Source organism: Amblyomma americanum, chromosome 6 (genome assembly GCF_052857255.1).
Source record: "Amblyomma americanum isolate KBUSLIRL-KWMA chromosome 6, ASM5285725v1, whole genome shotgun sequence".
Classification (NCBI taxonomy): domain Eukaryota; kingdom Metazoa; phylum Arthropoda; class Arachnida; order Ixodida; family Ixodidae; genus Amblyomma; species Amblyomma americanum.
Window position 1 is genome coordinate 41,104,797 of NC_135502.1, and position 24,055 is coordinate 41,128,851.

At 43.5% G+C, this 24,055-nt stretch overlaps 2 protein-coding genes across 2 annotated transcripts in view; one reads left to right on the forward strand and one right to left on the reverse strand.

Moving 5' to 3' along the window:
• Positions 1-23,126, forward strand: LOC144136669 (solute carrier family 22 member 15-like). The gene is made up of 7 exons (XM_077669191.1): positions 1-902; positions 1,496-1,923; positions 12,462-12,680; positions 13,851-14,065; positions 16,055-16,169; positions 17,065-17,137; positions 19,422-23,126. The coding sequence occupies exons 1-7, from the start codon at positions 657-659 to the stop codon at positions 19,698-19,700; spliced, it is 1,575 nt and encodes a 524-aa protein (XP_077525317.1). The 5' UTR covers positions 1-656; the 3' UTR covers positions 19,701-23,126.
• The window catches only part of LOC144136670 (prenylated Rab acceptor protein 1), a 22,434-nt gene continuing 21,491 nt past the window's right edge, over positions 23,113-24,055 (reverse strand). Inside the window, exon 7 of the mRNA XM_077669193.1 lies at positions 23,113-23,479. The gene's annotated coding sequence lies outside the window, so the exon portion shown is untranslated. The remainder of the gene's footprint in view (positions 23,480-24,055) is intronic.

A 24,055-nucleotide genomic window follows, 5' to 3' on the forward strand; every position in this document is an offset into this window, starting at 1 on the left:
AGTAAATGCACGCGCGCGCTCTCCACGACGCAGTGGCGGCTGCGGTGGTGAGTGGCGGTAACGACTAAAAGCTAAAGGAAAGCAATAATGAATGAAAGCAACTAAAATCACTTCAACGACGGCCGGCGCCGGGGAGCGGCGCGGCAGCCGCGGCCAAAGGCAAGGTGGCAGTTCGCAGCCAGTACAAGGCCAACATTGGCCGGTCGCAACGGTTTGGACGTTGTGCGGTTGTGTGCGCTCCGGAGCGCCGGAGCTTCGGGCTTGTGGAGTGTGCGGCTGGCAACGCCTGTGCTCATCAGCTGTGCTGCTAGCGTCTCATCCGCTCAGAACTGACTACAGCAAGTGCGTCTCCACTGCGTGCCACTCCAACTGCATTTACCGCTTCCGTGCGGCTGCGTAAGCCTGCTAAACTGCGTTGTGAATACGAGCCGGCGCGACACTTTCGCGTGTTTACATCTGTTCACAGACACTCGCTGCTCTCGCGCTCTTACCTTCGTCGTTGTGCGCCGACGCGACGTGGATGCGTGACCACTGGCGTGGCCGACGACAGCGTTTAGGACCAGCCAAGAGCCTGAGAGACTGCTCTGACGGGTTGTGCTGGTGTCTTGTCGCGGCGTATCCTTCATCTACCACCGGTGCACCCTACATTTCGCAGCATGGATGTCGACCAGGTGTTTCATCTTGTCGGCGAGATCGGACCGCAGCAGATTCTGTACTTTACCTACACGGCCATAATCGGCGGCTTGTTCGTCAGTGGAGAGATGCTGCAAATCGTATTCACTGGCGCGAAGCCGGACTTCCAGTGCTGGAATGGGTCGATACCTTCGACATCAGGGTGTGATGCGAACGACCGATGTGACCATCCGCATTATACGTCCAGGTTTACGTCTCTAGCCACCGAGGTATGCTTACCTCTTCGTTGTAGCTCTTCTTGGTAATTTCAGTAATGTTTCGCGCATGCTGCATAAACTATTTCATATCGTGGTTATTGTGTAAATGAATGTTTTTTGTAAAGCCCACAAGTGCATTCGTAGGTCGCCAAAGATGCTAGGTTTCTTCTTACATTTTGCTATCTTTTTTGTCCGCCTACGGTGCGCAAAGTACGGGGTCAGAACGCAGTCACGAAAAATAATTAACCTTTTATAGGCTGTGGTATAGAGAGAGAATTCACATAGCTTCAGTTTCATTCTTTAAATCCAGACTTTCCATTTTCGCTTGTTGTATGAAACATTACAACTTGCTTTCCTGGCCTGCTGCTGTCTTACACACTGCTTGTCGGCGCCATTTCTGCACCTGTGTACAGGAGGAAGGTCGTTTTGGATTATTGCTTACAGCTACAACATTATATATGGTACACATGGTTGTTAATGAAAGTTTTTTGCTGAGATACAGGTTCTTCATTAGGGGCACCAGAGTTTTACTGCTCCAGAGAGAGCTTTTGAAACTTCGCCACATCCTGAATACAGCCCTAACAATATGTATAAATTTCTTTCAGTGGGATCTCATTTGCCACAAGGAATACTTGGTGAAGATGGTGCAAGCAGTCTTCATGGCAGGTGTCATGTTGGGCGCATTTGCCTTTGGCTACATCTCTGATCGATTTGGACGGCGCCGCACGTTGCCATTTACCGCTATTGCCATGTCGGCCCTGACTTTCTTTGGAGCATTTGCGCCAAGCCTGGTGTTGCACGTGGCCTGCCGCTTCTTCGCTGGCATGACAACGGCAGCTGTGGCCCTTGTCTCATTCGTGCTCATGACAGAGCTGGTAGGGGCGTCCAAGCGAGCGCTGTTAGGCACGCTATTCCCAGGCGTCTTTTCTTTGGGCATTGGACTGCACGCTGTGTTGGCCTATGCTATTCCAGACTGGCGCCACTATTCCATCGCCACAGCACTCCTGAGCGCCCTCTTCATCCCACTTGCTCTGTGAGTCGGACATCTTTTATTTCTTCTGTGCCATCATTTCAATGCTGTATACTGTACTCTTGTTTGTTAAAGGGACACTGGTGATAAACTAGAGCTGGCCTAAATTTATGGATTAGCAATTTATAATGACAGAGAGGTTGCTTTTGCAGGAAATAGAAGCCTAATAAGCTAGAAAAGAGCAAAAAGTGACACGCAGGTGTCGCCACCATGATACTACTTCCACAAGTACACGCTGGTGATGAGATAAGATTTCTTGTTCAACAAAACAGAAAACAAAGTTAAGCTGAAAACAGAAACTAAATGAAGAAAATTAAATGATGCATACTCATGACACTGGCAATCATCAAAAATCTCGCGTAATTGAATTGGAGTGGTAGGAGAAAGTGTTAGAAGTTTAACTCCATTTACCTGCAAATCATCTTTTGCTGTTGAACAAATGTCAGTGGAGTCCTGAAAGGCACAGTTGTGTGATTTTACTCAAAACAAAGGGCTGTTGATGGTGTCCTCACTGTTCTTTCTAGACTTATTGGTTAGAAAGCACTGCACATCTATGTGTTCTTCTGTGTATTGTTCGAGCTTCAAATCTCAAAGACGTTCATTGCCCTCTGACCGTGATTTCATCCAAAACAGCTGAAATGTGGATAAAAAGGGTAGAAGTTAATTGGTGCTCACCTTCGTTAAATGCGAGTTTGCAGCCTCTGAACTCTGCATTCTAATTTGCGTTGCCTATATTTGTGACATTAGCTGGCAAAGGAACATCCCTTCGAAGTTAGGTCAGAAGTTGAAAATGTGCCTTGTGGCTGTAGCCGAAATTCAGGGCCTTGAGTTTTATATTCCACCTGTGATTGCTGCGACAAACTCTTTTCGTGATGGGTCATTTGCATGACCACCGGCAGTAGAGGCAGATGCCTCTTGAAAGCTTTCTGAAATTAAGGAGATGGTGGGCTGACCTCCCTGGATTTGAAATCAACAAGATTCAAACCCTTCAGGTGGTCCAAGGTTTATCTTCTCTATATTGGCATTCCTCAGCAATCTTCATTTTTGTTGCTTGGACGTTTTGCTACAGCCACTAGTTGCCCCCACCTCAATGCAGCTTTTTTATTTGGTTTAGGCCAGTTGTAACTGTTAGACAGGGCATTTCATAATCTCTATGGTATGAAACCTCAAGACTTTAAAATGTGCTCAGCAGCAGCAGCAACTAACAAAGGTGCGCCGTGCAATTCTGACCATTTCACGCACTTTATATTCGAACAATGGTCAAGCAGCAGTGGCGATGTCATAGCTTGCTGGTGCACCAAATGGCATCTAACAGAAGAATGCACGTGGTCTAGGCTGTTGCTCTTCTGGTGTTGGGGGTGTAAGGACATAAGCTGTATCAGCAGGGGATTAGGAGATCAGCCCTTGTGGGCCGACTTATCAGACCCCTGTAAAGCCTGTTTCCACCCGCCATTCTGTCAGATAGGAAGAAGAAGGCATGAGCTGTAGTTGCTGTCGGGCTCCTGAAACTGTCGTAGCAACTGTTCATCTAGTATGATGGGAATAAACTGAATGCTGCACTGGCTAACCTACTAGGTTTGCGTGGCTGCCAGAACACAGGTTCATTCGAGCACTGGTTGCATGTCATTGAATCTCATTCACCGTATTTTGCTGCAGTGCACAGAGTGCAGCGGCAAGCTTAAATAGTTACACTAGGCAATACTACTTAAAGCGGTACTGACCAGGTTTGCACATTTCAAATTAAGAAGCCTTATGCATAGGTTGGGTCGTTAGGATGTCCACTACAAAATATTAGAGCCATGTGTGTTCTGTAAGGCATAAAAAAAATCAAATCAAAGCCTGTTCGCACTCTTTTTCAACAGAGCCAACTTCCTCATCCTATACGCTGGTACTAAGACTTTGCAGTGACACTTCAGTGAATTGCATTTCATTAGTCCATCATTTTGGTTTATGGATTAATGACGGACAATGCTTTGTCCTCTGTTAGTCACTGTAGCTTTTTCTTTGTCATTTGTTTTGACTAAAAAAAAAATAACCAGGTCTTTGCCCTGGTCCAGTTATGTCTCTATGTGGCATGGGTACTACTCTGCCTTAATTTGTCATTCACTTCATTCAATATTTTCTCTTTTATCATAAACGCTGGTTTATCATCTCAGCAGAAAGCTGCTTACGCATTTCCATGCAAACACCCTCAAAAACTCATCATGTTTCACGCATACATATGCGCCATAAAGCAAAAAGTAAGAAAAAATACTTGTCTGGGTGTGGCCATGATGTAGACATCTGACATACTCTTCACCTCCTAAAAACGCACAGAAAGGCAAATTTCGCTTGCGAAGACTTGTCAACCAGACCGCAGAGAGAAACTAACTCAAAGCAGGCACAGCAGAGAGAAGGCTAGGGAAACCGTTTGATTCGAACGGCTTAACTCTGCTGTTAATGAGTTAAAAGATTTTTTGTGGCTGTGCATTTCAGAGACAATGCCTGACAACCACTGGAGACTTACAAATTTTCAACCAGTGGTGGTCAGGGGTCCTTAAATGCAGAGACTAAAATGGCCATTCAGACGAGCGTGTTTAAATGATTAACAGTTCTAATATCTTCCTAACTTTGAAAAAGTGAGCGCACAAGAAGTTATGTGCCTTCCTTGCTCTGCAAAGTTCATTCAACTAGCTGCTGTAACCATTTTGAATGCAGACCAACTGGGCCATTTTTACTGGGTATTGTTCCACAACCCTCTTGAACTGAGAAAAGTTCTATTTCCACGTGTAAATTTTTACCTGGATGACTTATAAACAGCAAATGTGATGGATACTGGACTTCTTTATGCTGATTTTGTCAGCTCATTACCGTTCCATCTTGTCAGCAGCTCTAGCCATTTCTCCCATTCCTGGCCTCTTAAAAAGCTTTTTGGAGTTGCTCCCAGTAGATCACAGGCTACATATCCATCTTCATTATTGTTAAAATTGTCGTTGCTGTGCTTTCTTTTAATCTTGTGGCCTTCCAGTGTCGCAGAGTCTGGGTTTTTCACATCGTGAGGACTTTGTTAGAGAGAGACAGGGAATGAAAAGGAACTGCAAAATGACCTTTAATGTTATTCCATGACCTCTAGTTGCCAATTTACTGCTTTTTTCTTTCAAGACACTATTCAACTGTGCCATTGCAGTCATGGCCAACGGCAGTGGCGCACTAGGCAGTGGACAGGTACAGGTTCCTGAGCCAGCTGTCTGGCGGAGCTTTGCCTTTTTGGGCAAATAAGTTACACCCACGTCCTACACCATTGTCTTCTCCTTCTAATGTCTGGCACGTCTATTGCAAAAACATTAAAGAACTGCAGCACTTTAGGGTTATACATGCCTTTCAGTGCTCATCCTGTCTCTTGTATTTATTTATTGTTATTTATTATTTATTATGTTTTACAGGCCTGCTAGGATGCTTGTTGTTCCTTTGTGAATGTTGCAAGCCTTTTGCTCCAAGTTCTTCTCTGAGAAGAGTGTAGTTGTAACATTGATCAGTCTGTGTTAAACAGCTGCTGTACCATCAGCAAGGAATGAAACGCTAACAAGAAAACTGAGGTGGCAATGCAAAAACACCAACATATTAACTCCTGAAGAAGAAATACAAGTGAGGTTGAATAACACTTCTGAAGAAGAGTTTGCACCTTCAAATTTAGAATAACTGGAGCTAGTATTGCGCTTCCCTTGGCTCAGAGCTTCGTATTTTGCTGTTTGTTGTTCCACTTGTCTTGTTCGCATTTCATTTCTTGCTGATAGTACATATACAGTAGTCCTGACTGCAGTTAATTATAAGAAGTGTCTTTCCATTCGTAGTCTGTGTGCTAGTTTTGATACCCAAAAAGGTCTAACTTACTTGTCTTGTGGTTATGTAGTTGTTAGTTCGCTTCATTTTATCACTTCAGCAGTAATAAAATAATAACCCTTCTGCTTGTCAGAAAACTCCTATGCCTTACAGTCATTTTTCAGTTGCCTGATAAACAACACCCACATTAAGCAGATGGTTATCAAGTTAGGCTCTACCTTGGTGTTCACTGAGCCATCAGGCCAGGAGATAAACGGAATATTGGCCATGTATAGTGCGCCTGGAGCTTTTGAAGCCCAGGTTGGAGTGGTGATAAGGTTATCTGCTGATAAGTACATTTTCCAGGCATTGTCAGCAGTGAGCTTCAAGCTATATGGAACAATGGAACTGTTGGCAGCATATCTTTCTCTGTCACTGATACATAGCCTATTCAGTGCATTCATTTCTCTGTTATGTGCATGTACTTATTGTAGAAATGACCTTCATTTTTATTTGAGAATTACTTATCTTAAAGCCACTGCCATCGCCACGTTTCAGCTTGATATTGCAGCAGACAATAAGTGCATCAGTTTGTGCACCCACAAGCTCTCCTGAGTATGGGTTTAGTTACCGATACTTGTTCGAAGTAGTCTGGGAATATGAAGATATGCAAATTTTCTGCTATGACTTGAGCAGCAGAGTGCAGAGAATTATTTTTCTTGGAAATGAACAAAAAAAAATTGGCAGTGGTTTAGCTCTGGCTAAACCTGGAGTGACGCGATAGCTACAGCTGGCAGAGTGGAACTTGCTCAGTTGAATTGCAAAGTCAGTCTTTCGCTGCTCCGTTTCGCTAAGCGTTCCTTCTTCATCTTCGTCCCACTTGACACGGCGCATGCGCACAGCTGTGGCAGCTCGGTTTCGCTGGCGCGCCGTGCTGCCGGCAGCAGCAGCTGCTCCGCACCACGTGGCTAGTCACGTGACCAACCACGTGACGAACCACATGATCAGCCAAGGCGCCGCGCCGGCGGCAGCTGCTCTGCACCACGCGACCAACCACGTGGCGGCACCGCCACGGCGCCGCCATGCTGAAGGCTCGAAATGCTACCGTAATGTAGCTGTCGCTACAAAAGTTGAGAGGATACTTAGGTCCGCATTAAGGGTATGATGCGATAGCATTAAAGGGCTTCTGAAAAGTGGTGTTTGAGGTTGGCTATAAAATGATTTCATTAAGTAGAGTACAGGCCACCGAGCGTTCATGCCACGTCCGAAACCTCAAAAGGGAGCGAATAATTTACAATACATTTTTAAAATATCCGCTTTCGTACCTCACGCTGACCAGCAGTGCCGGGCTTTTGTGCAAAACCTGGCACACAACGTCATGTCTTGCATGTGATGCAAGCAGTGGAGGGCTGTCATTGGTTTGCTGTGCCAGCTCTTTCAGACGTCACACAGCTGCCATGGCTGCACCCACTGTGGTGGATCAGGATGCTTTTCCTCCCCCAGTGGAATTGATTCCTGCACGCGTCTGCAGCCAGCAGAAGGGCAGCAAAAAGTGGCAGGATGAGAGAGAAAGGTGCAAAGATATGGAAATTTAAATTTTGAATACAGATAACTCGGCTTCTACAAAGCGCATTTTAAAAAATTCTTTCCAGAGAATATTTGTGAAGCAGCGACATTTAACATCCTAGGCATACCTTAACTTTATTGAGAGCCCCTTTCAGAACCGCTTTAAAGAGTGAACGCCCATATATGCAGAATTGTTCATTCGGTACTTAACATTCATAAATCCCTGAGAGTCCTCATACCACTTGATGGCAGGTGCTTCCACCATTTTTGTGCGACCCAGACTACTCTTCCCGAGCAACCTGTCGCTACCAGTCATTAGTTTAACTGCCACCTGCTATGGTGTGCAGTTTGCTCACAATCCGGTGGGCAGATTGTGATGATTCTACAAGGTTACATGACCTAGGCAGCTCACCTGCCTCCTACGTTGCTTCTCTGAGGATTTTTTGCGGATTTTCGCTCACGGTCAACGACGCTGATGACGTGGGATATTCTGCGACACAAGCTTCTTAACGCTATCACGTTAATACAATGCAACTATGGAAGGGGAAGTGTATAAAAATGTATCCAGCTCTATAACGGGTGCGTGAGGTATTTGTGAACACGCCATAGACGCCAGCAGTCTCACGACATCTATCTAGGCTTGCAGCTTCTTGTATAGTGACACCTTATCGTTCTTACTGCACTGTTTGTTCCAGAATGGAAGTGTACAGGTTGATGCAGAAAATGAAATGCCATGCAGCCCTCGCCGCCATGGTTGTACTCCACAGCAACTTGGAAATTGCCACCATTGTGAACATAGTGAATTCTTTCGTTTACGTGGTGATGAAAGAACTATGTGCTCTAACGATGATATGTAGACACCTCATTAATGGCTGTGGAAAACCGCCTGTTATTACAGCCGATAGCTTTCTTGTCTTGGTCAAAATTGTTCTCATCTGAAAAAAACCCATTCCACACTCTGCAGGCTTCTTCAGCGTGCTTAGCAAGCACTTGGAACAGAGCAGACGATTCTCCAGAGTTTTATCGGACCTTAAATGGCCCCTTTTCGTGACGTAGGAATGGTACCTGAAGTCGTCGTGCACAGTGAACCTAACAATCAAGCCTGCGACTTGGAGCTCCTTTGCAATGGCCCTTGTCGACTTTCCCGGGTCATCACTGATGATGGCTTGCAGCCGCCGAAGAAAATCGCATGTTGTGCCGACATCTGACCAATCTGTGCTTTTTCCTTTTTGCCACAAATGCCACATCACCGTCAGAGCACATCAGTTCTTTCCGCACCTTGTAAAGGAAGAATTCGCTACATTCTGGAAGGTGTAAATTTCAATGTCGCTGTGGAGTGCTGCCGGGGCAATGAGGACTGTGCAGTGTTTCATTTCCTGCGTCAACCTGTATGCTTCCATCTTTAAACAAACTGCGCAGTATGAATGCTAAGGTGTCAATATACGAAAAGCTGCATGCCTAGATAGATGTGGTGAGACTGCCACTGTCTATGGTGGCAGAGAATAGTGTTATTAAATATATCGTGCACCTGGTAGATGCTTGCGATATTTCATTTCATTTCATTTCATTTATTGATCCCTTAAAGGCCCGAAGGCATTACATAAGGGGGGGCATATTGGTTTCTAACGGCGATGATGGGAACATGCATAACAATAAAAAGAACAAACATACAAACAAACATAAAAGGGGTTGTAGTCATATCAGGGTTTTCCAGCAAGTGATACATCATTTAACAAAGATATGTCAAGCAATACTCGCTACAAAAGAGCGCAGAAGTGATCAAGATTTATGTGAGGTGAATTTTTATTTTCTCGCGGAATGTTTTGTGATCAGTGCATGCAGCGATGTCGTTAGGCAGTGAATTCCATATGACCCATTTTGTGGAAATCTGTGGGCACTGTAATGGCATTTGCTCCCTTTTCATAGCAGGAAGCTCGAAAATGCAGCACTGAGGATTGTGTTAGTGGTATTCCTTGTGGGATTTCACTGGAAAGGTAAGAATTCAGAGGTTTCTTTAAGTAGCGTGTTGTGATACTAAGAGGATTTTTAACGGTGCATGAGCGCTGACACGGTAGCTGCTTTAGGCAACAGGCAAGGAAAATAATCCTTGTTCATCATCTTTGAAATAGGGAGAAGTGCGAGAGTTTGCCCTAATTTTTCCACTTTATTCTCTGCTACTCCAACTATATTGCCCTTCTCTTGGTGATCAATCTTGATCTGGTAGACCATTAAACATATATTGTGCGCATCCACTTCTTCCTCTGTCATCTTGGATATCCACGTATGTCACAGATGTATACCTCTAGTACTTTCTCTCCCTTCTCGACACCCTTTACCTCTTTCCTTGCAGCATGCTTCAGGTGTCCATGTAGAGTGAGACAGTTACCACACTTTTTTTTTTCCTCATAAGCTCCACCTTCTATATATCACCAACTCACATTTGCTCTTTTTGATGCATGCTGGTCTTTTCCAGACTCTTGACATTGCACCTGCCATTTTATTTTCTATTGCTCGTTGTGCTGTCCTCATTCTCATTTCAAGCCTAGCACATTTGTTCTGCAGTTTTTTTTTTTTGAGAAATAGGTAAAGCCAATGTAGATTATCCTTGGGAGTGTCCGCCAAATGCACTTCGACCCGATGTTAGTTCACTATTTCTAGCTTGTTTACTATTTCCAGTACTTCATTACCTGTGTTTAAGGGTTGGACGCGGGTTTCGGAGCTGAAATCTTTACTTTTTTTTTGCGTAGAGCGATGAAGTTTGGCATGCTTGTTGGAAAAAAACTGCGGAATGCTTAAATACAAAATTTCACTGAAATATTTAAAGTAGTTTTGACATTATAAATTTTTGTATGCTTCACTGGTATACCAAACTTGCAGAAAGCCTGGTGTGACAACAAAACAAGATAAGAGTCTTCAGTCACTCTTAATTTTACCTAAAGGAATGGTTGATGCAGTGACATTTTCCAAATATTTTTAGCAGCCTGATTTTTTTCTTATCTGAAAGTTATATCCACGCTTGCATAGTGCTTTTATTATCGTCAAGTCGGATTACACCCGGAATAAAAATATGAGCAAGTGATTAAAAAATAGGAATGTCACAGCTTAAAAAAGTTATCGAGGGACACAATGCCACAAACTGCTTGAAAATTCATGAGGCCATTGTTGTGCTACACTTGCTGCAAGGAAAGCAGCCAGGTCAAAAAACACTTAAAAAAAAACTGGCATTTTTACGGAGATTTCAGCCAGTTTTGTGCTATCCACGGTCACAAAAACATTTTTTAAACTCACTTCTGGGCTGTTTTGGGGGAAAATTTTTCAGGATATTATTCAAGAGACCTTATAGGTACGAAATCTGGTGTGCACTAGGATTCCATTTTTTTTTTCTCGAGATTTTCATGTTTTGAAAGCGGCATCCTCCTTTAAGCATAGCCTTGTTTCCTGGCTGTTAGTCGATACCGTAGTTCTCTGTGTACTGATATTGAAGCCAACTTTGCCTTTTCAATCCCTCAGTCATTCACTGTAATTCATCTTTAGCACTAGATTAAAGGACAGTGTCGTCAACAGATTGGAATTTACTTACTGCCCGTAATTTTTAACTCATAGATAAGCATGTAGTGAATACCAAGGAAGAGGTTCACCCTCCCTGCCAGACTCTCTTGTTGATCAGAGTGCCACAGCAATGGCCTAGTGGTTTGAAATGACGGGTTCCAGTTCCACTGGGTACCCACCGGTTTTCCAATGAGTACAAACTTTCCCTTGGCCTGGTGCTCGGGTCTCTGGGGCGAAATGTTGGGGAAAGCAGGTGGGATGACGTGTCGCACTGTCCTAGAAAGGGTTGACCCTTTTTAAGACAGCAATACACATGTATTCCCACCTGCTTCTAGTGCCAACAAACAGACAACAGTGCACCTACGTACTGCATTTGTATGCTGAATCCTACCAAACTATCAGACAAATTATTCAGTGTTTTTACCTTTTACTAACAGGCCTCCTTGATATTCTGTGTGGTTTTACTATCACGCATGTATGGTTCGACGCGGCCCAGTTTGGTGGCAAAAATAAATGTTGAAAAATTGTTGAAGTTTTGAGCCTTTTCCTTCAGTCAGCTGCTACATAATACTTATTGAAGCAATTTTCAGTTCTAATGCAAGTTATCTTATGTGTAGAAAAGAGTGAGGTATGCATACATACCACATTTGGGATTTTTAATAAGAAGTCGTTGGTAGAAATATGTCCTCCTTTTTTCTTACAAAATCAATGATTGAAACAGCTTGCAAGTGATGTTATTCAATCTCTAGAGTCATTCTGAGTGCAATTTTACCATTTGTATGTATATGGGACATGCATACAGCTTGCACATTATTAAGGGATAAGAGACCAAATCATCACCACTTTCTTGATCAGGCATCTCGATGGATTATCAATCTTTGAAGCCTCAGGAAACATTCGTGTCTCTGAAAATGGGCTGAGAAGCCTCGCATGTCTTGGCTTCCATTCCCTTCCTGCTTAACATGCATGGAAAAAAAAAAAACGCGCCGATGCGCAGTTTCTCAAAAAGATGCCCAAATTCAACACAATAATGACTAGCTGTATATATGAAATGGTCTGTTGGAAGCAATTACTAGGTAATTAGTCCCAAAATAAAGCAAGTAAAGAAAAGGTGGAGGTTAAGGCATGCATGCTTTAGTTGCTTGGAGAACTCGAAAAGCACTCCCAAAGAGGTCAAAGGTTCCTTAAAACCCTGTTTGAGAACCCCTGAGATATCTGAATAATACCTTGCAGAAGGTATCTGCTGATGTACAGAAATTGAGAAAACGGATAAACAGCCACCTTGACTTTGGCCTTTTGTGTTGGCAGTCTTTCAAGAAGAAGACCGCAGCTGTGGCCAAGTGGTTGAGCATCCGCCTCGCATGCAGGAGGTGCGGGGTTCGACCCCAAGTGCTGCCGGGTACCCACCGGTGATACAATGGGTACAAGCTTTCCTGTGGCCTGGTGCTCGGCTTTATATAGGGTGAAATGCTTGGGAAATGGGTCTTTGACCCCACCTTGAGAAAAAGAAAATACCTTGTGTCATGGCGCTCTTTGGCCATTGCCATAGATGCCCTTGCGCCATAAAAATCCATAATCATCATCATCTTTCAAGAAGGAGTTGCCACTGGCTTTGCTTTTACATGCAGGCTTCTGCCTGAGAGTCCACGCTGGTTGCTTCTGCATGGTCAGCGGGCACAGGCACGACAGGTCCTGGTGGATATAGCAGTGCGCAATGGCCGGGCGCAGTGCCTCCCACGCACCTGGGACTTGCAGGAGCCCAAGGTTCACCACAAGGGCTCCAACCCGGTGACGCTTTTCACAAGTCACACCTTGCGCATCCGCACCCTCATCCAAATCTTCCTTTGGTATGCCTCAGTAATTTTGTTTTTGTCATCCTTAAAGTGCTTATAGTATTGCATTGCCACAGGATCGCACCCCAGCTACAGCAGCCGCATTTTTAGGCGAAATGCAAAAGGCGCCTGTGCACAGAGCGATGTAAATGTGTGCTAAAGAACCCCAAGCAGTCAGAATTAATTTAGAAGCTACAGTGCAGCATCTGTCACAGCCCATATGCAGCGTCTGGACTTTGCATAGTGTAATATCAAGATACTAATGTTTTAAAACACAACATTAAAACACAATTTTATTTGTACTTTTCTTACTGCCAATTTGTGAAACTGGTTGAGTAGCATGCAGCACAAATGTGCCCAAGGTGTAGCCTTTTTTCAGAAGTATACAGCCCACTGGATTTGCCTCTGGGCTGCGTAGCATTGCCCCTTTTTGCATTGCCGAGGTTCCAAACTTTAAACGTGTGAGGAACTGTTGTCAGCAGCCCTCCATAGTTCAGGACTTCACGGCTGCTACAGAAGACCCACTACATATCTTTGAAGCCAGTCCCTTGGGCTGTGTATTTTTGACAGACTATACCATGCACACCTCTCTAGGCACCACTCTGAAAGTGATAACTCATGCCTAAAGACAACGACTGTGGCAACCTCATTTAGCAGGGATGGCAACTGCTTTCTTTGCAAGAGATGGCTGCTGGGTTGTACGTCTTCCTTTGTTTATGATCTGAGTTGATCATGAGTCTTATTCATAGCCATCTTCTGCGTAACTAGCTTTGACTCCTTTTGCATAATAACTGCTTTAAGTACCCCCCCCCCCCCCCCCTTTTTTTTTCTAAGAACCACTTCCGATTATAATGACTTCACTAACAATGAAGTGCTACAGCAATCACTGATGTTTGCTCAACATATTATCTAGCATGTGCTATTGCACTGCCTAGGTTGCCGCATTATTGCTGCATTGCTTTGGTGTCATTTTCAAATTATTCTATTTTATTGTGTGATGTTAGAGCACTTCTGTGACATTTACTGCCATTTCATTTTGTACTTTCGCCTGTTTTATGTACTTGTTTAATTTCCCCACCCTACTAAAATCTCAACTCTGAGAATGTAGTACCAGTGAATAAGTAAAAATGCCCATTTTTCTGCTGCTGTAATCTTTTTTCTTCTTGTTTGGTTCCTTATTTTCAGGCTGGTAAATGGGATCACTTACTATGCACTGACAATGGCTGCCGGCGATATGGGTGGCAACCTCTATGTCAGCACAGCGCTTTCAGGATTGATTGAACTGCCGGGCTACCTGCTGTCGGCCTTCCTGCTCAGCTTCGTAGGCAGGCGGCAATCCGTGTGTGCTATCATGCTGATCGGCAGCGGTGCAAGCATTGCACTCCAGTTCAATGAACATTGTGAGTGTCTGTTGACCCCCCATTCCAGAGCAGAAACCATGTGCAGAGTTCAGGGCTCTAACAGAACTTCCACGTAGGTTGTTACTAGGGGTGTGTGAATAATACCTTTTCCAAACCGAATCAAATACATATAGTGTAGCTTTGCTTCCAAATCAAATACGAACAGTACAGCTAAAAACTGAATCAAATACGAATCGGATATCAGTACTAATATTGACTACTTGTGCAAATATTCAGACAAAACGAGCAGTCACATTGAAGCATTGAAGCGCTAGTGGTGGCACTGCTGTACAGTGCTATAAGTTTTAACCTTTTGCTGTAAAGTTAGAGCTGTAGCTGCTAAAAGTCTCAACACTAATCTCCACTAATGGGTCACAACAGAAAGTCACTATATTAAATCCAGGACCATCAAGTTAGGCATAGAAAAATTACCATTTGCTCGGTTTGTTCAAAGACTCTTTTCCCAGTCACTTCACCCCAGAAAAGCCAAGCACCAGACCGGAAGAAGCCTTGTACCCATTAGAAAACCAGTTCATATCCGGCGGCACTTGAACCACACACCACAGGAAATGAGATTAGTGGCACCTACTTATGAGCCATGGCCTCCGAGATCAAGCACCAAGGCACGGTTTACCTGAATTTGCCCGAGTCCTGCCACGTTGTCCAGACTTAGAGGCCATGTACAAGCATCATGAATGCCACCACACAAATTGGCTGCGTCGTGGTGCAGCACTTTTCATCTCCACCATACCTTTCACGGGAGGATGGTGCGTGGTGTCTGTGTGGGCCGTTTTTGAAACATTCGCCAAAGAATACAGCGGACCTAATTCGAACCACCTGCCATTATTCGAAAAGTTTAAAACATATTCGTTTCGAGTAATTCTTAAAATTCACTATTTGATTTGTTCAGGCAATCGAATAGAAAGATATTCGATTCACTATTCAAAATTTTTGAACATTCACATACCCCTAGTTGTAACAGATGGTCGGCATGTAATTCTACCTGAATCAGGTGGGCAGACAGACAGGTGCACGGAAAAGGCAGAACTCAGAGCTGAACTAACAGGTGAAGGTTTGCTTCAGAGCAAAAAACCTTCAGTTTGTTCAGTTTTGTGTCATGCCTTTTCTGTGTCCTTCTCCATCTGTCTGTTGAGCTGATCCCATCTGAGTGGCAAAACTTTGAATGGCTCATGAAACACATAGGAAGCGCTCCCGCTTTACGCTATCTGAGCAATCGGCATGTTTGCTTTTTATTATTCAGTTTTTTTTGACATCGAGAGGCCACTGTAGAGAAACATAGCAACAACTTCAGAGCGTCATCGGTGGGTGTTGTAAAATTGCTTGCTTAATTCACAGCAACCTTAGGCATACTCCTTCAAGCTAACTGTTTTGTTTTTTCTTCTGCTGTGGAGCAGTTTTTACTGAAGCCTTGTTATTCAAATATTATTCCCATAAGATGGGGGGGTCTGAAAATGTTACATCATTTGTCTGACCAATCTTCACTCTCTACTTAGGACAAGAAACAGATATTGGTTGGTTGTGCTAATTTGGATTTTTGTATAGTAAAAATGGGAGGCAATGGATGCACAGGTCACAAAGCCTGTTGGAAGTTTTATGATATTCACACTGACAGGCCAACACTGCAGCTGTGTTCTTCATATACCTTTTTTTTATTGCATCAATTCATGCTTGACGTTGAAAGAATCTATTACAGGGACACATGTTTACACTACTGCAGTTTTGTGCTGAACTGAGTGGAAATTTATAGGTGAATGTCATCTTTATGCTGTAAAAGAAGCAATGTACCTTCAATGGGCCATTTATGCTTTGTCTTTAAAATGTGTCACCTGTTCATTGTTGTAGTAAATTCACTGAACCCTCATTCATGCATTCCGATATGGTGTTTAATGCCTGCAAGGAACTGCTGTTAGGACCCAGATGTCATTTGTATCTACCCAAGCACGGTTATTGCGTATCTGTGTTTTGCAGTCCACTACGGCACTGTACTATGGAATATCTTCTCTCTGGGGGCCAAGATGTGCATCTCCATGTCATTTGCCATCATCTACGTCTACTCAGCGGAGTTGCTACCAACCATAGTCAGGTGAGGACACAGTAACCAGTCTATCATTTCTTGTTCCCCTTCTGATTACACCGCTAAAGGCTGACTTGTGGGCATGTTTAAGGAGAGATAGTTGGTATGTGGGTGAGGGACTTCCATATGCATAAGGTGCTGGTTTTTAAAAGCAAAAGCTTTCTTGTAAAATTCTCCTTACTTGAGTTGCACTCAAATGCTCTCATGCTCATGACTGCATGATGTAAAGGCACCATTTGTTCCCATGACACATTAAAGTCTGTTTGGGACCCCCATAAAAGGCTGGTTTTAAAAGTGAGAAGTCCTTGCAAGATATATTATATTGTTGAAAGCTGTGTAGCTTGAGATAGCTGTAGTCTCACTGCTACCTGGATGATTCATGGATAGTACTATTGGCTTGGGGACTACTGCGAACCCATTCACACAATGCAAGGCACCTTGCAAGCAAAACTCACTGACAGAAACCACAGAAGGGTGGGATAACATCAGGTGCTTGCTGGGGCACAACAAAGGTGCATACATGCAGCTGTAAATAGTGTTCTTGTGTGTGTACAGTCATGGACAAAATTCACAAGATGCAGGTTCACAAAACAAAATTTATTTCTGTGCAGTTGGGCACACCAGTTCATTGAAAGGTCTGAAGAAATGTGCATACTGCATTTGCTAGAATTATACCAGCAGACTGGGTAGCGAAGAAATTCAGGAATAATTTCTTTTTTTGTTGTGCACTGTCATCTGCAAATTTTGATCATGACCGTATACTCTGCGCTTAGTTTTGGTAGCAAACTTGGCATTGCCAGGTAGCCTGCAAAAGCAGTTCTCTGAGTGCTGTTTAGTGCGAATATCTTTAGTTGCAAGTTTCTGCATTTTTCTATACATTCATGCTATCATTCTGTCTGAGCAGAAATGGTGGCATGGGCATCGTTTCCGTGGCTGCGAGGATTGGCGGCATACTCTCTCCATTTGTGAGCTTGCTGGTAAGCAATTTTTCATGGTTTTTCCACCTTGCAAGCGCCATCTGCACCACACTTTTTGCCTCTGAGTGTGTTTGTGGAAGTTATTGTGGAAGCTTTCTGGTACAGGAATTTCACTTGATGTTGCAGAACACTTACATGTAGAGAAACTACATAATATTGTGGTCTGTTTCTACTGTTCAGCTCAGTGGTAGCACTTAGCGGCCTTGGTGTTCTGTAAGAAAGTAACAACATTGGGAGCGTGATCGTTTCCAGCTTGCACGTGCTGCAATTTGTGGTAGTACTATTTAACATTATTGAGAAAAAATTTTGTGCCAAATAGACGGAGGAAGAGAGTGAAGACAAAGTGCTTGCAAACTTGCAACTAACCTTAATGAAAGCTCCTTGCACCCAAGGAACAAAATAAGACTTTGGTTTGGGGTACTTGGTGCATGGCATTCTGTGTTAATGGCATGCCTCTGGAATGGCATGTATTTTTTTCTGATCTTGCCTGCACATGCATGACCAATGGGTATATATATGCGTTGTTGCAAAAAGAATAAAGCAGTTCTTAGTGCAGCGCTTATCCTTGTCTCTTCTTTGGGGGCTGTCTTGTGTTTGTGCTCACCTTCCACCTTAAAACAAAAATGTTCAGAGATATTTTTTAACATGGTACATGTTAAAGGGATCAATGCCTTACATATTCGTACAGCATCACATTTGCACATTTGTGGATTACAAACCGGTACTCGTTCATTGTTCACCCTTCTTGTGAAGTCTGCTGACAGCTGCAAGAATACCGAGGTTGTCTGACTTTGCCTTCAAGACTAGCATACTATTGACATTTCAGCATTTTTCACGAGTGTAATTACGCACATGCACTCAGGTCATAATCGCGCCTTGAGGTGGTCACAGTGACTTGAATAATTTTTATGGCTTGCTTGGTGAGTAATTGAAATCCTCTTTGTGTATTTCTTTTTTTTACTTCCTTACATGTTTTAATTTCAGTAAAGCATGGTAACTGCCACCATGAATGGCAGTTTACCAGTATTCCTCAAGAGCAAAGTACAGCTTACCGTTACTCGCCCATGGGGCAGAAACTTGAAGACTAATGAAAAGGGTTCGTTCAGTTTAAGTTAAGGACAACGAGTGAGCTATGGAAAGATAAATGATAGGTGTAACATTAAGAGACCAGAAGCGGGCAGAGTGGATGAGAGAACAAACATGGGTTAATGACATCCTAGTCGAAATCAAGAGGAAGAAAGGGGGTTGGGCAGGGTGTGTAATGTGAAGGCAAAATAACCAATGGTCGTTAAAAGTAACGGTCTAGATACCAAGAGAAGGCAAGCTTAGTAGGGGTTGGCAGCAAGTTTAGGTGGGTGGATGAGATAAAGAAGTTTGCGGGGATAAGGTAGCCGCAGCGGGCACAGGACAAGTTATTTGGAGAGACATGAGAGAGGCCTTTGCCCTGCTGTGGGCGTAGTCAGGCTGATGATGACGGTGATGATGAAAGACACCGCGTCTAGGAAAAGTTCTTTACTAGTCAACCACGAGTCAATTCTTTGGCTCATGCTAAGGATCAGTAGTTCCATTTGTCTCGCTCACTATTCCGAGTTAGCATAAGCTGCTCATCCTTGATGACTAGATGCAAGTCTTTGTGCAAAGTTTCCTGGAATTCTCTGGATTTATTTTACCTGTACAACCTGATCTAGCATTTATAAGTAAGAACAAAAAAATCAGATTTGTAAAGCTGTGAAAGGAACTAGGTAGCTTTGAACAATTTAGTTTAGCAATGTGCTACTCTGGATGCAGATGGGCAGCAACAGGGGAACATAGGAATAGCATGAACAAGTGGAACGGGTAGTGCTGCACCTGTTCATGCCATTTCTTCATTCTCCTCCCACTGAGGGTGAACTGTGGCATGCTCATCAGGGCGCACCGGTGCTTACCTTGGTGTGGTTGGATGAATGCGGGCTGGCATAGCATGTGTTTTATGATGACTTTGCACAGCACATTTCACGCATTCTGCAGAAGTGCAACTCGTAAATTATAAGTGCAAGTTGGCAGAGCTTTGCCTGGCAATTAACGTAGTCCTCAGCCAAAGGAAGTAACTGAGGTTACTACAAATAAGTGGCTGCGAATGCTTTGATTACATACCAGACATGATGTCGCATTTCTGACATGGTTTGCATCAAACTCAGCTGAAATGTCACCTGAATTTTCATGGCAAGCCACATGCAAGATGGTGCCGGCTTTTTACTCTTACGAATTAACGTAATGTGTGCCTTTACGCCTTGCCATTGTGCAGGACAACTTGATTCCGGGGCTGCAGTTCACTGTTCTTGGCGCCCTAATGCTGGTCACGGGCCTGTCTGCTCTTGCACTCCCGGAAACACTGGGGCACCATTTGCCCGAGACCATAGAGGAAATTGAGGATGAAGACAAACGGCCGCTTTTGTCGCCAACGACGTCTGGTATTTTCACACGCGTTTCTGCAGACGAGGGAATCGCGGAGGTCGCCACCAGCAGTTCTGAAGACGAACTGTACTCTGTGCATCAGCGACCGGCCGTCAGTTATGGTTCGTAGTGGAGAGTTGGAACTGCACCAGGTGTGTTGTGTCCTTCGCTTCGACTGTGGTGCCCCGAGTGCAAGTAGTCGTGAGCGAAGATGTCATAAAGGGCCGTGCTTCCAGTTTTCATGCCACGGTTGAAAATTCCTCTTCGGCTTCATTATGGTTCCCCACCCAGAAGCCATCGGCTGGGCATCATCACATTGTTCATTGCCCGAGCAGTGTTGCATGTGATAAGCCACATACCATGCGTAACCTACTGTGGACTAAGAAAGTGCTCTGAAGACATTGCATGTACAGAGATGTGCTTGCTGATGTCTGAACGCTGGTCTCAAGAATGACTTTCCTGCAGTTCCCACAGTTGAGTGCAGACTTTAGTGTATGAATATGTGTGAACTATTTGCCGAGCTTCTACAGAAGGCATCAGTACAGACTTCCTCAAAAAATTCTGTGCCAATGAAGAGTTGTTTTATTTGCGAACATTTTCAAAGACAGTGCTGTAGGCAGTTGGGGTGGATGCATGCTTGTCGTGGCCCTCCAAAGTACTGCTACAGTCGCCATCGTCCGTAGTGCCCTCTATGGCACTTGTGTCCGGTCTACAAATGAAGTTTTGACTGGAATACTGCAGAGAAATGTGGTGTTCTCAGAACCATATTGGCGGTTGGTGTGGTGAAAATCTCTGAGCAGCAACTAGAAAAGTGCGCACAGCATGCCTATAAGTGTTCCTCCTGATTACACTGGAAAGGTGTTGCAGATTCTGAGGTTGTACTTGCGGACACAACCACCATTGATGTTAAACTGGTGGCATTGCTTTTGCAGAAGTGCTGAAAGAGAAAGCTAGTGTAACTAGCCGAGAGGACGTTTTTTAATTTTGTAATTGAAAACTTATGTTATTGTGGGCAGGTAAAACGTTTGGTCCAATTTTCCAAGCTTACGGAAAAGGTCGTTTTCCACTTCCCCTCCCCCTTCGTTCCCTCATTTTTTTTTTTGCAATTATACTTTGTGATGCTAGTGCATCTATGTGAACTGATCATATTCTCACTATAGTCGTGGTGTATGAAAGTGAGTGCACTCTACTCACATCCTCTAAGTTGTTGGTGCTTCTTGCTCTGCGTACTTTGAATCAAGTGCTGGCTGTGTGTGTTTTACGTAGCCTGAACCAGTCAACTGTGGGCCAAAGACTTGTGCAGTCCAAGGAGCTGTTCATTTGAGTGATACACCATTGGAGTGGAATACTGGTTATAGTGCAGTCTTCCTTGTCATTGAAAGACAATCACAAATTTCCAAGGAGTGAACATTTGCTGTAATCTTCTGACTGCGTCAACAATCTGTACACATATCTTGAGGACAAGCCCTGTTGTTTTAGTAGTAGCCTGCAGTTACTAGTTACGGCCTGCTCTAGTGCTTGCTTATTTTTCTGTCGTCTGGAAGGACCAGGTTGACAATATTTGTTGCATGACCAAGTGGAAATAACATGATTTTATAACATTTGATAACTTATGCTTTAAGTTTCACTGTTTCTAGCCCATGCTGTCATTCACATATTTGTATACGTTAGGCTGTCGTTCACAGAACAGTGCCTTTGGTGGTTACGACATTTAATATTTTTGCTGCACTTGAGACTGGATTGAGGTTGTGCACTTTTTTTATGCTTTTCAAGTGGCTCAGTATTTGCCGTTTCTGTGGAAGTGCTGTTTCACAAAAGGTGTTGGTTATCCCATATGGGCATTTTGTCCAATTTGCTACAATATTTTTTTGTACTGATGTGCACCAAGTACTCGTGCACCACCCCAAAAATGGAGCTAATGTTGCTATAGTTTACGGGCAAATAATTCTCGTGGAGACTCATGTTACAGAACTGAAATGAAGTATTGGGAAAACTTGGGTGTACCTGTGACCCCTTCTAATGTCTGGGTCTATTTGCTGTCACTTCTCCAAAAGGAAACCGTATGACTGCATGCTTCTAACAGCCTTGTTTACTTACAGATGCATTCTGTTGTAGTTTTGAATGAAAACTGAACAGCGTGCTTCCGTTTACAGGCTGCAAAAAAAGCTAGCCTAGTTGCCTTCCTCTTGTGCATCTTCGATTTGCAATTGCTGCTGTGTATTGTGTTACCACACATTGCAGCTGAACAGGTGTTTGGTGGTAGTAGAGCTTTTTTGGCATGCCTGCAAGTCGAGGAAGTTACTTTTTAACAATTGAGGGAATATACATCTGGCCTTAAACACAGGTGCAGCGGATATATTTGTGGACCATTAACTCTGCCTTGTGCAGGTTTATCACTAGTCGCATCCAACTGTTGTAACATGTTTTTGCAACCTTACTTTAATTTAAACTGCAGGGTGACAGCTTTTTGTTTATGCAGTTATGTTGCTAGCTTGAAGTGCAATTTTGACAAAGCATCTTCAGTTTTTGTGATGTGCTTTCAGTTCTGTATACATGCAAATATATGCTGCAGGAGTATATTAGCCTTCGGCAGTCTGTGTGTGTTTTATAACTGAACGTCTTCACATTTTGTGGTGCACAGTGGACCTGTGGCTTGGGTCTCTAGGCCACTCACCGTAGTTGTGGCTGAAGACATAGCACTCGGCCATCACGGTAGCGTCATTGCTGCCACACGCTGGTTGCAGAAATGAGGATGTCCACATTTGCTCTTGAGCACTTCACTGCTTCACAGTAATGTCAAGCAGCCATTGGTGTGCAGTTTGACTGCACCTGATTTCTTTGTTCTATAAACATCACATGAGGCCACTCAGCAATGTAGCAGTAATAACAGGTGTTTAATTTAGATCTTTGAAGACTGCTCAACAAAGTAGCATGTTGGGGAAATCATGAATGCACCTGTGTTGTCTTGTCTTGTATAAAAGATCTATGCATGCAGCCTTTTTCTTTTCTGATTCTGGGTAGTTTTCCCATGTCTGTTACAAGGCCTACCTGGTAAGAGAGCCAGAATACGTAAAAGGGTAGTTAACATTTACACTGAAATGAGGGGCATTCTACTGTATTGTGCCCTTTCCCACATGGGCATTCCTTTCTACTGCTCATTTATTCTTTGCTTCAGTAATAGCAATGTGAGGTTTAAGCAAATGCCATTATAGTGGTGAGTTGAATGTTCCCTCGTGGGCCTTTTGGTAATGTACCACCTATAGTCCTATACAATAGTCAAATGACAAATTGAACTTTCTTCACCAGCAAGCATGGATGTGTGGCAGCAATGGCTGTGATGTGATAGTGCAGTGCAGTCTCTCAAACCACAGCTGGAAAGGCTTGAGAACTATTGCCCAAGATACATCCTGCACATATGTGCAATAGGATGATTGTATATAGCCTTCAGAGTCTATACGTATTTTCTTATCACATATTGTTTATAGTCACAAGTTTTCCGTTTCTGAGGGAGCATCCTTGTGTTTGGAATAAAGTTTACGATGTCTTTCTGAAACAAGTTCACTTTATTCAACAAATAAAGACTTGAATACAAGCTTTCCAACCAAAGAGGAACTGGTAAAAACAAGTGCAATAAAAAAAAGTTCAAAATGTCGCAGAATGGATATAATCCTGAATAAAGTGCAAAAATGCAGAGCTGAAGCCTTTCAAAGGTTTGCCTCTACCATCAAAGGTTCTAAAAACTTTCTGGAAGCATAGCATAATAGATATGGCAAAAGAGTGCTTTCTTTGAAATTTCAGACCAGGAATGAGAACGTGCTTCTGTTAGAGTGATTGCCATATGCTTGGGAAGGTTGACACTGCCAGCTGACTAGGTGGATGCAGCTGAGCCAACTACTCTTGTCCATAGACCTGCAATTTGTGATGACAAAGATTAACACCTCAAAACCAAATTGGGGCAAGCTATACCGGGTGTTTCAGTGAGCTCTTTCAAAAGTTTTCAAAAATGGCTTTTTGGGGTAAAAATATGGCTTTTGCGGCACTGTATTACTAGTGTTGGCAGACACTAGAAAACCAGTGAATAGTCTAAAGTAGTAAGCTGGTTAACTAATAGAGTTAGGCACCTAGTTGCAATCAGATTTGTAGCCGGCCGTTAGTAATAGCCATATCAGTTTTTAGAATTTCGAAAATGCGATTACCCTTTGCACTGTGGCTTGACAAAAATCTGGCTTTTTCGACTAGTTACATGCACTGGAGCGGTTGCTTTGCCTGCATGCTTTCGAAAGCGCATGTATTTTCACACGATGCAGCCAAATTTTGTCGAGTTACAGCGGCGAGGGTAATTGTGTTCTCGAAATTCTAAAAACTGACATCGCTACTACTAATGACTGACTACAAATCTCTCATTGCAACCAGTTGCCTATCTGAGATAGTTAATAATCTAATTATCAGAAATTATTTAACTAGCTTACTGCTTACGACAATCCA